Source organism: Cheilinus undulatus, linkage group 14 (assembly GCF_018320785.1).
Source record: "Cheilinus undulatus linkage group 14, ASM1832078v1, whole genome shotgun sequence".
Classification (NCBI taxonomy): Eukaryota; Metazoa; Chordata; class Actinopteri; order Labriformes; family Labridae; genus Cheilinus; species Cheilinus undulatus.
The window spans coordinates 4,786,289-4,801,208 of NC_054878.1; the positions used below are offsets into that span (position 1 = coordinate 4,786,289).

General features: G+C 38.0%; 2 protein-coding genes across 2 annotated transcripts in view; one reads left to right on the top strand and one right to left on the bottom strand.

Annotated features, from left to right (window-relative positions):
* frk (fyn-related Src family tyrosine kinase) overlaps positions 1-8,931 on the bottom strand; it is a 28,203-nt gene extending 19,272 nt beyond the window's left edge. The window contains exons 1-2 of the mRNA XM_041805113.1: positions 8,253-8,931; positions 2,052-2,173 (exon numbers count right to left, since the gene is read on the bottom strand). Of these exons, the coding sequence (XP_041661047.1) occupies positions 2,052-2,173; positions 8,253-8,635 (505 nt within the window). The 5' untranslated portion in view covers positions 8,636-8,931. The remainder of the gene's footprint in view (positions 1-2,051; positions 2,174-8,252) is intronic.
* A 4,526-nt stretch (positions 8,932-13,457) lies between these two features.
* The window catches only part of nt5dc1 (5'-nucleotidase domain containing 1), a 103,735-nt gene continuing 102,272 nt past the window's right edge, over positions 13,458-14,920 (top strand). The window contains exon 1 of the mRNA XM_041805114.1: positions 13,458-13,798. Within this exon, the coding sequence (XP_041661048.1) occupies positions 13,706-13,798 (93 nt within the window). The 5' untranslated portion in view covers positions 13,458-13,705. The remainder of the gene's footprint in view (positions 13,799-14,920) is intronic.

Genomic DNA, 14,920 nt, shown 5'->3' on the forward strand with positions numbered 1-14,920 from the left:
AAAAGTGGCCCAGCCTGTGGTCATGCCAGAGATGCAGAGGGCAACCCGTTTCACAAGTTTTCATAAGTATTTCAGACCCTGAATGCAACACTCAGCGTAGCCTAGCAACAGTCTACCTACAATGCACAGAAATAGCCCCAAAATACCGAGTATAAAACATGTCCCTTTCAACAGTAGCTACAGCTGTGCAAATGTAGGTTTTATGCACTTTAAGATATGCCTGGTAAGATGTGAACAAAATTATTATTTATGGAATTTCATTTTATTTTTTTCAGTCTATTTATTTTATTTGATTCAAGTAAAAAAAAACATTTCTACTAGCTCAGGATATGTTCAAATACAGCTCTGTTGTTGTGTTTTTAGGCACTTTTTGATTTGCTTTTGTCACGTTGCCAAATCTAAAAGGGAGACTATGAATAAAAAGTGCCTATTTTATATCAAATTTATCTGTGTTGTTTTAAAATTTGACATTACCAGCTGCTTATTGGGCGCTGAACATGTCTGGCCCAGCTACATTTCTTGATTTTGAAATTTGGCCCAGTTGAATTTGTAATTGAATAGCCCTGAATCATGACATCAGATGTAAAGGGTTAATAGTTTTGAGATTATCTGTGCTGTACTGCTGCCTGTAAAACAAATTGGCCCTAAGTCATATTATAGTTATCATTTAGGTACAATCTGAAGCAATTAATAACAAGCAATATCGCTTAATTGACAACTTCAGCTGTTAGTCTCAAAGGTTGACACTAATATTCTAGCTCTGTCTTGGTGTAGCTCAGCTCCTTGCTGGTCAAGGAGGAGGAAGATTATCCACTTTTAATGTTTAAACCAGGCGGTATGCTGACTTAAACAAAGCAGAGGGCAACAGCCACAGTAGATATATTATATAATAATTAGTGATAATTAATAGCTCAAAGTCTGAGCAGAGGGTTGATTTCTGTCTGAACTTTTCCTTCACTTCTTTAGGACTTAAATCACAGGTGTCAAACTCAAGGCCCGGGGGCCAAATCCGGCCCGTGGAACAGTTAAATCCAGCCTGCAAGATGATCTCATATTTCTGTTGTAACTGGCCCATCAGTCTGAGGTCTGCAGATTTCCTCAAGTATAAAAATGTGAACTCCTTTATGATCAATTAGGACTCAAACTTAGGATTTTGACATTTAATGTCATACTTTGAGCATTTCAACTCAGAATTTTGACTTCTCATATAATATTTTGAGCTTTAAGATTCATAATTCAAATTTATAGGTGATATTTTGACCTTTATAACCAATTACTTTGTATTTTATCTCATATTTTCAACTCCAAACTTTGACGTTATAATCCCATAGTTTGTCCTTTTAGACTCACAATCTAAAATTTTGAATCATAATTTGATTTTTTGATTTTTTAATTTTATGATTACAAATTTTATTTCATATTTTGACCTTTTATTTGAATGATTTTGACTAATATATAATACATAATAATATATTTGCCTTTTAAAAAACATTATTTTTCTATTTCAATTTCATGTTTTGACCTTTTTTGAACTAATAAATTTACTTTTCTTCGATTTTGAGCCTTTAAACTTATCTTTTTAACTTTTTAAATGTCAAAATCATTTATCATCAGTGCTACGTGTTATATATATATATATATATATATATATATATATAGTTACTGGTGAAATAAGGTTGACAATTTATGGTTAAAAAGGTGACCTGTTAGGCCCTCAGGTTAGACCTGAACCCAGAATCCGGCCCCTGCTGTGATTAAGTTTGACACCCCGACATAAATATTTTAAATGCTCTGTTTGCATTCTTTTGCAACACATACAAGAGGAGCAACCCAATCCAAGTGAACTAACTGGCACACAAACATAACTCCACATTCATGAGAGGTTTGCTAAAATAAGCCAGAAAATGCCATTGAAAAACTCTGTGGCTGTATGATATCTGATTACTGTCAATATTAATGTACAGTTGACAATTTCCCTGTTAACATTAAAATAAAACTAGAAATATCCATTGGATTCCTGCTTTCAGAGGATGTCTGATCGAACAGTTTACCTGAGAGGGACAGCTCTCCTTTCTGACTTTCACAGTTTCTGATGAGGAACGCTCCGTGAAGGTTTCCCTCTGCCAGCAGCATCTTCTCCGCATCCAGCCTCTTGGTGTCCGGAAAATACCATCTACACATCAGGATAAACATCATAAATTAATCAACTTTGACACAATGATTAGAGTATGGTGTTTTCTGAGATTTTAACTGGTTGTAATTAATTTATAATACTCGAAACACTTTATGAAACACAGAAACTTCTACCCAATAGAGATAGCTTTCATTAAGGAAGGATTTTTATAGTATTCAAGATTAATTTCCTGAGTGTTTAACTCTCCTAAAACCATCACTCCTTCACCAAATACGTCCAAAAATGCTGTGTCCTTTGTTTTTCTGAGCTGACTTAGCAAACACAAACTCTTAAAATACCTCCTAATACAAAACACTTAAGCTCAGTCAACATAGTGCCCTACATACTCAGCAGAGCACTAAATGTGGATTAATCAGCAGCTGAGTACCGTTCACGTCAATAGAATCTCACCCAGCTTTAGTGAAATTGGTTCAAATCAACACAACCTGCCTGAAGCTGTGTTGTAAAAATGCACCCTTTCCATTAACACAAAATTATTGATAATTGGTTATTTTAGGTATGAAAAGATGAGGGATGGGTTCAAGTAACGTTCATTACTCACACACTATTTTAAACGACAAAACAGAAAATATTCAGACCCCCTTCACTTGTTTCCATTTTTTTATGTTGCTGCCTGATGCAACAGTTGATAAAAATTGTTTTTATTCCCATTAATCTACACTCAGCACTCCATTGTGACAAAGTGAATAAGAATTTTAGAAATCTTTGCAAACTTATTAAAAATATAAACTGAAAAATTGTGTTGACATAAGTATTCATACCCTTTGCAATAACACTAGAATTTTTTCCTAGACGGTTCCAATGTCTCCTGATCTTTGCTGAGATGTTTCTACACCTTGATTTGAGTCCACCTGTGGGAAATGAAAGCGATTGGACATAATGTGGAGAGGCACAAAGCTCTCTGTAGAAGGCCTCACAGATAACAATGCATACCACAGCTAAAACCAAGCCATGAGGTCACAGGAAACTCCTGCAGAGCTCAGAGACAGGATTGCTGCAAGGCAATGAAGGCTCAAAGGAGTACAGTGGCCTCCCTAGCTCTCAAACGGAAGAAGTTTGGCACAACCAGGACACTTCCAAGAGCAGGTCACCGGGCCAAATTGAGCAACCAGGGGTGAAACGACTTGGTAAGAGAGGTGACCAAGAACCTGATGGTCACTCTGACTGAGCTCCAGAGTTCCTGCGTGGAGATGGGACAAAGTTCCAGAAGGAGAACCATCTCTGCAGCCCTCCACTGATCTGCGTTTATGGCAGAGTGGCTAGACAGAAGCCTCTCTTCAGTACAAATCAAAAATACTCAAAAAGAAATAAATCCTAAAGCTGTGGTTCTGAAGATGCCCAAGAAAGCACCATTTTGGTCCCATCAGACCCAAAGAACTTTCTTCCACTTGACCAAGGAGTCTCTTACATGACCTCTGGTGATCTCTAGTCCAGATTTAATCTGAGTTTTCTCCAACAGTGTCTTTTTCTTTGCCACTCTCCCATAAAGCTTTGACTGGAGAAGAACTCAGCCAACAGTTGTTGTCTGCAGAGTCTCTCCCATCTCAGCTGCTGAAGCTTGGATCTCCTTCAGAGTAGTCAAAGGTGTCCTGGTGGACTCTCTCACTAGTCTCTGTCTTGCACGCTCACTCAGTTTGTGAGGACGGCCTGTTAAAATTCACACATGGGCCATGTTCCTTCTATTTGCTAATGATTAATTTAACTGGACACTGGGAGATGTCCAATCCCTTGGATTTTTTTAGTGTCAATCCCCGGACTTATACTTTAATAATAATAATAAGCTTTTCTCTGAGATACTTGGAGTGTTCTTTTGTCTTCATGGTGTAATGGTAGCAAGGAATACTGATTAGCCAGTGACTAGACCTTCCAGACACAGGTGTCTTTAAAGAATAATCACGTGAGACAAATTCACTGTACTCAAGTGATCCCCATTTCAGTCATTGTGAGACTACTAGCCCCAGTCGCCTGGACCTCTACTGAATTAGGTCAGACACTTTAAAGGGGTGAATATTTATGCAATCACTTAGATTTTTGTTAGATTGATATTACTTTATAGAAACCTGTTTTTACTTTGACATTAGCGAGGGTTTTTTGTGATTTTTTTGTGGCCAAAAAATGCCAAATTATATCAACCATGATTTATTTATAAAATTAATAAAAGTGCAAAACATCCAAGGGGGTAAATACTTTTTCTAGGTACTGTACTTCTATAGCCAAAGAGACACATGGCAGTCTTTTTACATAACTTGATTATGCTCTAAATGAGAACACAGAGGAACTATTATCAGCTGCTAGAACTTGAACGTCCCACCTTTATAAAGTGTTTTTTTAAAAGGTAGTTAGTCTGGCTCTGATAAAATCAAAACAATCTAAAGAAATCTCTAACATTTAACCACAAGTCCATAAAGTCCAGTGTCGTGATGTTAATGTGAGGCACAATAAGGAAACGTTCTGGTTATTTGATCAGAAGTGAAAAGGAAGAAAAATAAACTTGAGCTTTCATTACAACACTCAAAGGCTTCCCTGACTGTGATTCTTGTGCCTACATTAAAGCAGTAGGATTCTGAGTTATGAGACTAATTCTTTCCTGTGAAGTTGACCATCATGATCAGCACGTTGGTGATTCACTGAAACCATGACACAGTGATGCCTAGACTGATGGAGGGAATCAAAACTATTTCAGTCTCTGTGACTAAACGGGAAAAACCAGAGCACAGCTGAGGAGAAACAGGTTTCACATGCCGGTCAAGCCGAGAATGAAGTGCAGATACATGACGTTAGCTTTACAACTCTTAAGTTATACAAGCTTTAAAGAATATAATGCTCTGAACAGGTAGTATGGCTTGGGTAACACCTATATGTTATCTATTTCAAGACTGTTCATTCACATTGAGGTGGCTATTTGATGCCTTAATGTTGTTGCCAAACTGGTTTTATTAAGAATGCAGTCGGAATATCTAAACAGCCAAAACAGCTGTCCATGAAAGAGGGCCTTTTTATACACCTCTGATGTCCCTGTGTTTTTGAGAATTCCCATCTTGGGAATGATTAACCAGTAAGCCGACATTTCCTGGTCAGAGATAATCATTAACCCGCACTTAACTCTGCAAGGCGTGCAATCAGATTTTACAGTGATTTATGTCCCTGGAGCGAAAAAAGGTACATGTTGATCCTTGATGAAGGATTTCTCAGCAATTTAGGATTTGAATTGTTCAAAAATTTCAAAAAGTAACGTTGAAATTTGTGATTAGGAAAGAATGTACAGAAGCCAATGACTGCCAGGGTTATGAGAGAAAAAATAAGAAGCTGCAAATCCTAAATAAAATGAAAACGTTGAGAAACTGGTTAATAATTATGTTTCTACTTTAAAATAAGGGTAAAAGTTCTGGAATTAATGTCGCTGACCCCCAAATAAATAATTACTTTACAAAAATGACTGTTAATGTAAAACAAAGAAAACCATAAGGCTGTTTTTATGCTTATTCATTAAATTAGACTCTGAAAAATGCTTCAGACACTTTTGAATTGAAGACACATTTTGTGTGTTTTGTGGGCAGGGCTTTACTGGTGGCAGAGAGTTAGCTAGTGATAGCATCTGGCTAGAAAGTTGTGGACCATCTGGATGCCTTTTAGGATTATCTTTATGATTAAGCATCAAGACAAGTTATCTTTCTGTGACTTAATAACCCTCAGCAATGAGCTAAGTACTCCTGTTGGCTCAGTTTATCAATTACATAACCTAACAACATAGTTACGGTGGACAGACTTCTCTTACACAGTAATGTGGGGCCTAGGAAAGAAAAACACAGGAAATAAAAATTACAGATGCACGATACTGGATTTTAGTGCTGACAGCTCTCATGACCTCAGTTTCAGAGCACTCCTCACTGGCGTTTATTGATACTAGATTATGAAAGTTGACTTCTGCGCTCCTCAGAAGCCATAACATTGTTTTTAAATAGCTCTGTGGACTTTATATTGTCAGGTGATCAAGGAAATATCACCAAAAAAGTATGAAAACAATACCAAGGAAATGTGTTGTGACATTGGCAGGAGATCTGAAAAGTCTACCCTTGCAGACAAATCAGATTTTCTTCCACTATTGCTGATATAGCTGGTAAAATCCTAGCCCTTCTTGATTTTGATTGGTCAGTGAGAGAGAAGTGACATTAACGATCACAGTACTGCATCAAAAGTCGAAATGTGTTCAGATGAGAGCTCAGAGAAAAATAACAGATGCAACTGAGAGCATTTTCTGTGCTTAAAGTGGACACAAGCCCTAAATGTCTTCACATGTAAATATTTGATTTGGTCTCTACTTAGCTCAGACATGACCAAAAAATATCTGCTATAAATATCTGCACAAATTACAATGCCTGCTAAATTTAAGTTTTTATCTGCTGATACTGATATCATGCAAACAATACTGTAAAAAATCTCTGTACTCAATAGTCACACCCAGGATACTAAGAAGTTGATGTCCCTCAGATGTTTTTTGTTTTTATGTATTATGGATGTACAGAGAGCCAGTAGCATGGCTATATAACACAGCTGTGCAAGACCTGGACTACCATAAACATGGGATCACATTAACTCTTTGTTCACCATTTCATTTATGTTAGAAAAACTAAAATCACTGTAAGAACTGCTATATACCACCATAAATATCTGCATTGGTGGCTATTTCTGTATTCAGCTTAACCTGCATTTACACTGTGTTTAACTGACTACTCTAAAGGTGAGAAAATGCTCAGAAAATGGTCAGAATCCTCACAGGGTCTTCGTGGGTTTATGGCACGAGGCAGTGACGTTGAGTAGAGTGTGGCTAAAGTTAGCAGCTAGCTCTGCCAGCCTTTGTTCCTCTTTACAGATTAAAACCATGCTTAATGTGGTTACTAATCACTTCAGTTGAGTAGTTATATGTGAGTGTAACCCTTTACAGCCAACATACAACTTTACTTCAATTTTTCTAAAATACTGCCATACCACACTGTTCCTACGACATGCTAAATGCTAAGCTTCTCATCCAGCATCCAGCGGAGTGCGGTTTCTCTTGCAGTAAGTCAGCAACCGTTAGCTGAAGCTACAGTGACTACTAGTGGTGGGAGGCTTCATTACGGTCTTAAAAGAGTATTTAACTAGAAAATCAGGCCCATGTTACATAAAAAAGTTAAGATAATTAAACTGACTTGTAAATATTGAACTAGCGAATTTGACATCCAAATTCAACCATTTAGTCAGCTAACCATGTGCATCAATAGTTTTTTTTATTTTGTCCAATCAATCATATGCCTGCATCCAGTATATTTAACTCCTGAATTAAATAATTTTTTTTACAGGAGCAAAAAAGTGACCTGTTGATTAAACTCTTATCTGCTTTCATTGTCAAAATGTTTTAAATAATAAGATAGTTGCAACAATAAAAGTATTTTTAAAAAGAATTGGATTCTGCATTGCTATTAGCTGAATTGTTTTTTAAATTTCAGTATTGTTTCAGCTCAAATTTCCACACATTTTCTTCTTATCACCCTACACTTCATTCCACCGCTTGTGCAACTGCTGGGAAAAACCGTGACGTCTAATCCAAACTGACAGTGATCGTTGCCATGGCAGAAATTGGAAACTTTAAAAAATGATTAAAGAACTGATATTTTCGAACTAATTTTAGTGTCTAAGAAAATAGTTTTGAGGTGCTGGTAGCTCAGTGGTTACTTATGTACAAAGGCCAAGTTACAAATGAGGCCTGTGGCTCCTTCCCCCCTCTTTCTGACTTATCGGACTCTATCCACAGTCCTGTACCAATAATAAAGACCCCCCCACCAAGCCCTACAAAATTCCATTGAAAAAGGAGTTTCAAAGTCAGTCATTAAGTGAGATAAATTCTGATAATATTGTCACACAAAATCTGTTTAGATAAAGTTTACCATTATAGTAACTGACAGAATCTTTTTTGTCCACTGGCATGGATGGGCTTCCGTACAGTCGTCATTATAGACACTATAGGCCTACATAAATATGACATAAACAGTGATTATGATGACGTTAGAATCAAACTTACGGTTCAGCATCGACACTCTCCACAGGAGCCACATAGTTCGCAGGGATGTAGCCCTGTTTGGAGGCTGAGATCCCGGTCAGAGCTTTAGCAAACCACCACTCTCCTGCACTCTTATCCAGAGCCTCTAAAGTGTCTCCAGCGTTAAAACTCAAGTCCTCCTCAGTCCGAGCAGAGTAGTCGTACTGAGCGATGTAATACACATCTGACCTGCCTGCCTGAGGTTTCACACTTCTTTCCACAGCAGGTTTAGTCTCTGAGAGTTTAACAGCTCCGCGATTCTCGATCACCGTGGCTGATTTATCCGTGCTGCTCTCTCGGTTTGGCTTCTTAAAACAAGCCAGAAAACTCTGCCAACAAGCAGACAGACTCTTCTGGATCTCCATGGTGTCCTGGTCGTCAATCACAGCGAGTCATTCTGGATTAAAAACGGAAATAGTGATGAATCGATCCTCGCTCTTGATCCAGACTCCATGGACTGAATCCTTTTATTAATCCTGGTCAGCACAGCGGCGAGTTTTTACCTCCAGATCACACCCAGCTCCAGGTAAAAAGTGAAGTTTCCTGGTCCAGAGTTTCGTCTGAGTTCAGAGTTCATGTCCCTCTGAGACAATCACCCAATCACCTGCACCTGCTCAGGAATGGGGAGCGGCTCGTGCTCTGTGACGTAATGAGCCATGTAGGAGGAGGAGGAGAGCACCTGGGAGCTGAGAGCAGCAGCAGCAGCGGAGAGGACCGGATCTAGACGTTTGGAGGCCCCCCAGGCAAAGACCAGCACGTGGACCTTCCTCATTTAGCTATAAACAATCACAGCATGAGCACAAAATACTTTGAACAGTGGAACAGTGGCACCTCAATGCCTCTAGGTCAGGGAAAATATATATTAGTGCTTTTACTCGATTAAGAAAAATTATTAAATTTCATTAACCCTCGCTCCCCTGTAATCTTTAGCCCCCTCTGTCCTTGTTTGTCCATATTCTGGACATACAGAAAACTGTTAATAAAATAATCATTTTTCAACATTTTTGTTTTTACTTTCACAGCTTCAGATTTCTTTAACAACTTAAACACTGACCACTAAAAAAATAAAAATTAATATAAATTCAATGTTACATCCTTTTTATGCCAGCTATTGTGCACCATGTCACTGTTATTTTTATGGTAAAAAAAAAAACACAAAAACACCATATTTCCCAAACAAAATGGTCTAGATAGAAAAACTTTTGAAAATAAATACAGTCTGGGCCAGTGAGATAGCGTCCATGCTAAACAGATAAGTCAATCGGTGGATAAAATACGCCAGTTTTACCATCCTTTTGTCGAGCCTCCTCCTCTCCAAATCATATGCGAACAAATGTATTTGTTTATGTTAGGTTTATTTTATGTACAGGCATAAAAAAATCAGAGGATATATGTAGGATATGAAACAGGAACACACGCATTATTACCTCTAACCAAAATGAAACCGCGATTACGCTCATAGACGCAGATTCACACCCAGTCGCACAATAGGAGCACATAAACTTTTCCTTACACATGTAGCCCACTCTCAGGCGTCCATATTTAGTGGCATGAATCGGTTCATTTAATTCTGATGATGTTTAGTGAGTGAAATAGCGCTTCAAACACTCTGAGTCCATGGAAGACGTCCTGCATGCGCGTTGCTGAAGGAGTTAAAATGGTGCGCTGGCACTATCTGCTGGATCACTGTGGAATGGTGAAATTTAGAGCCCTGGTGATCAAGTGACTGCATAGAAAAGGTTGCTATATGTTGTTTTGGTGCCATAGACACACAGTCAAAAAAGTGTTTTTAATGGAAGTCTATTGTCCAGATTTTGGACAAACAAGGATGGATGGAGCTATTGGGCGTCAGCAGAGTTCTATGGGCAACACTGCTTTTCCCTTTTTTTTTTAATATGAAGAAAAACAATAGCTTTGACCAAATTTGATGCCTCATTCTATAAATATGTAACTATCAACTCAAAATAATGATGATAAAAATGATGAATGTCCTCAAAATGGACATAGTAGGATCCCAGGGTTAAATTAAACCACTGAAAAAGGGTCCAGTTCTTTTTCTCCTTAGACCAGGTGAGACACTGATGATGTTGTCTGTGGACAAGGAGTGACACTAAGAACAAGACACTTGTAGCCCATGTCCTGGATGTCTGTGTGGTGGCTCTTGGTCTACTGACTCTGGCCTCAGTCCACTACGTGAAAAGTTCCTATAAGTTCTTGATTCTGCTTTGTTAGAAAAAGATAAAGTTTGACTGGCTGTTAGATCAGTGATGGACTGGTTATCTGGATATCAGGCAAATGATCCATCCAACTGTGTGCCTTATGGGGGAAAATGATAGAAATGCCATTAAAACAAATTTTTTCTCAGCAACCTTTATAACAAAAAACATTACTGATACTAGCAAAAACATTTTAGGCCCAGCTTATTTTAGTAAGGATGTTTCCCCCTGCTTTTTCACATGGTAGTGAGAACTGAAAGCTCAAAAAGCTCAAAGACAGGACAGAAACCTGATGTTTACACAGCATCACTTAGCAAGGAGAAAATGATAACGTGGTTCTGAGTGACCAAAGGGAGGGGCAGGGAAAAACAGAGGAAGAGAAGAATGCTATGTTGGCTGAGGGTGTGAAAAGAGCAGAAATAACAGATTTATTTCCAAGACACTAACAGAGGAATGCATGATGAGAATAGGTTGTCAAGAAGAGATGAAATACGATGGTTCTTTTTTTTTTTTTTTTTTTTTGCATAGCTGCATTTTGTAAATGTTTCCAAAAAACGTGAAAAACACACTTGCAGTTTTCTATCCATTTTTAATGCCTGTGTGATCACACTATCATATCAACTAAGTTTTGAATGCATGACTTGCTACAATGCCGATGTAAAAACATAATAGGAAGTATTTGTTAAATGTCATAAACTGCTGGCACATTCTCCTCTAAGACTTATGGAGGTGAAATAGGTCTGCCTCTTCAGCCCTTGAAAGGTTTTAAATCCCAGATATTCTTGGATGTGGGGTTGACAGATGGCAGGGGTGTCAGACTCAATCACAGCAGGGGCCGGATTCTGAATTTAGGTCTGACCTGAGGGCCTAACACGGTCAACATTTATCCATAAACAGTCAAACTAATTTTTACCAGTGGTGAAAAATAACTAAGCACTGATGATAGATGATTTTGAGATTTAAAAAAAGTCAAAATGATAAGTCAAGGCTCAAGATCTGAGATAAAAAGTCAAACTTTTTAGTTCAGAAGGTGAGAACATGAAATCGTAAGTCCAAAAATTGTTTTTCAAAGGCAAGAATATGAGGAAAAAAAAGTAAAAATCATGAGTTTTAAAGGTAAATATATGAGATAGAATTCAAAATATTAAGTTTAAAGGTCAAATTATAAGATAAAACTGGAAATCATGAGCATTTAAGGACAAAATATGAGAAAAAAAATCTAAATCATAATTTTTAATGTCCAAATATGAAAAAACATCCAAAATGATAAGTTTTATTGGTCAAATTATGAGATAAAATTATACATTATGAGTCTTAACAGTCAAAAATAAGATGCAGTACAAAATAAACAGTTTAAAGGGTCAAAATACGAAAGAAAAAATCAAAATAATGAGTTTTTAGGTTCAAAATATGAGATAAAATTCAAAATCATGACTTTCAAAAGTCAAAATATGAGATTAAAACTTGAAATCATGAGTTACAAAGATCGAAACATCAGAATAAATTTGAAATCATTAGTTAAAAAGGTCAAAACATGAATTAAAATGTAAAAGTTAGAATAAAAAATGTCAAAATGTTAGATTAAAAATAATATTATAGTAGAATATAGTATATATAAAACATATAGTTATACTTATTCTCACACTTAACTTTTTCACATTTTTATGCCTTAAGGGTATTTTAAATCATCGAGGTTAAGTTCACATTTTTATACTGGAGGAAATCTGCAGACCTCATACTTTGGGACAGTTATAATAAAACTATTAATGATTTTGCGGACCAGGTATAACTGTATCACGGGCCAGATTTGGTCCCTGGGCCTTAAGTTTGACACCCTGGGTGTTTGGGGTTGACAAGTTAAGACAGTTCTAAGTCCCAGTGACCTCAGAGGGCCCCCCAAAAAGTTCTAACATTGGCTCATTTTTGTTTATATTTAATTATAATCTTATCACTGTGTGAACATATTTTCCCACAGTGTGCTTTTTACAATAACTGCTTTATTGTGTTTCCTTTTGTTTTTTTTTAAGGTGATAAAAGAAATAGACTTCAGTCCCTTCATATTGCTGAATGCTGTCATTATTTCATTATCTAAGTTATCCTTATTTTTCAGTTTTAACAGCAGTAAAATCCTTTTTTGTTTGCTCATCATGATTTTAATGTATTTGAATTTAAACTGAAAAACTTGACTATAAAAACTTGCTACATTCAGGAAAGGAGGTTTTAATGTTTGGTTTGTGCAAATCAATCATGACAAACAAACAAAAAAACAAGCAAACAAACAAAACACGGTTATTGAAGCTTAACTGCTTCACTTTACAATGAACCATATTTTTGCTGAGCACCATGGGCCCCCCATGTGGCTGAGCTCCAGAAGGCTCTACCCCCTTTTCCCTCTTTATGGGTGGCCTTGAATGGGAGTCCCTGTCAGAGGATAATGAAGGTCCTTTAGTGGTGCTCAGCTCCTAAAAAGACTGGGACATGTTACTTGTAGCATTTCTTTCATGTGTCCACCACTTTCACTGAACAAGTATTATAGCTATTACTGCACGTTAGCTTTATTTCTATTTAACAAGTGTATTGGCACATGTATTAACATGGCATTTGTACTGAAAGTGTTTTGTAATGAGATGTAAACGTTTCATTTTCTAAAATCATTAGGCTACTTGTACATAACGTTTTGATTGCATGCCTTGCAACAATACCTAAAAATAACATAAATTTAATATAGCTTGTGTTGATCAACCTGTAGGTGTATTTGCTCCATCACTATTATTTAAAAGGCGCTGGGACTAAACTACGAGCTGCTCCATATCCCCTGCAAAGCGTTTATAACTCAGATGTCGACGCGGAATGCGCATTCTAAATTCACTCTGCGCACCTACACGGAGCATTACGGCTTTGTTTGTTCCACACCCGGAAGCGCTGCACGCTCTCTGCTTCACTCGCCTCTCTGCCGCCTTCTTCTGGCTCACGGGAGTCAAACTTCTGCCTCCTTATGGGTAATTAACCGACTTTAGCCGGTCAGCGGTGATCGTTCGGTGTGAGGAAAGCGGTGCTCGGTGACTTTTCTTTGACTGTGTTTAAAGAGAAACGGCAGAAGCGCGTTCACAGAGCGCAGTCCTCGCCGTCACAGTGACATTGACTCATCACTGTGTTTGTGCCGCCGAGCACAAGTGAAAGTCTGAACAGTAACGGTCTGTCCAGCCTGTGTGAGCCACAATGAGCGAATACTTCAGCCTGTCGGACTGTGATGTGATCGGCTTCGACCTGGACCACACGCTGTGCCGCTACCATCTGAAGGAGACCTCCAGGGTGAGCAGCTAGCTCCGCACATCACCATACGGTGGCCGTGACGCTTCAATCCGCATCACATCTGGATCAAAAATAGCACGTCAATACGCGGCACGGTCACTTAATGTCAGTCCAGTCTCTGCTGCAGAGATGATTAGAGGCTGATCCATGTGTGATTTAGTGGAATAGGTGTGAATGTGGGGATGTGTGTGAGGTGATGCGATGCTCCTGATGCTGCAGTCACTCTGCGTGACTCACAGGTTGATCATCATACATGCCTTTGAATCCTCTCTGTGGCCTCCTGTCAACAGCAGCCTCTCATCACAATGCTTTCACTGTTTAAAATAACAAAGCAGATTCACAGGCAGGACATTTTATGGCACTGATGGACAAAAACAAACATTTATGTTAGATATCAGCTGATCATCCTGTGTGTTATCAGGCCTGTGGATCAATTATGATCACTGTTATTCCCTGAATGTCAAAAATCTGCAAATACTGTCAAAAGAGAGGCCTATAGGGTTTGTATGGAGGAGGAATTTATTAGGTAAAAAAGACTTTTTAATACTAACTTTATATTTAGAGGGAGCAGGGGTGAAATGTGTGCTCATTATGTCGTCAAAACATCAAATACTGAGAAACAAAAGTAGGCTAGAAGTAAAAAAAGGAGATGTTATCTTTCTATAAACAACATGGCACACTATTTGGCTTTGACTATGGTCTGTAGCACACAGCGAGAGAGTTGTTCCTCATCACATCCCAAAACAGCTGTTGTGATTCAGGACGTTTGTGGGGAAGGGGCAAAATAACATAAAGGGTACCTGCTGTATGCTGCGGGGCTCCAGTGCAAGAATGCCCATTAAAGGGATACTTCAACATTTTGGCAAATTTGCCCATTGCCATAATCCCTATAGTCTAAGTAAAAGGTTTGTTTCCTTTAGTTGTCGGTGCAAGTTGTTTCTAGATCTGGGGGGAATGCAAGCAGGGCCTGAAAGAGATGGACATGAGTCACATGACACATTTGGTTTGCAAGAAGTGCTAAATATAAATAAAATACTCTAAAATACGACAAACATGAGGGCAAGGCTAATGCAAAATCAGCTAAACAGTATACAAAAATAGTATATACCGCAATAAATGGTG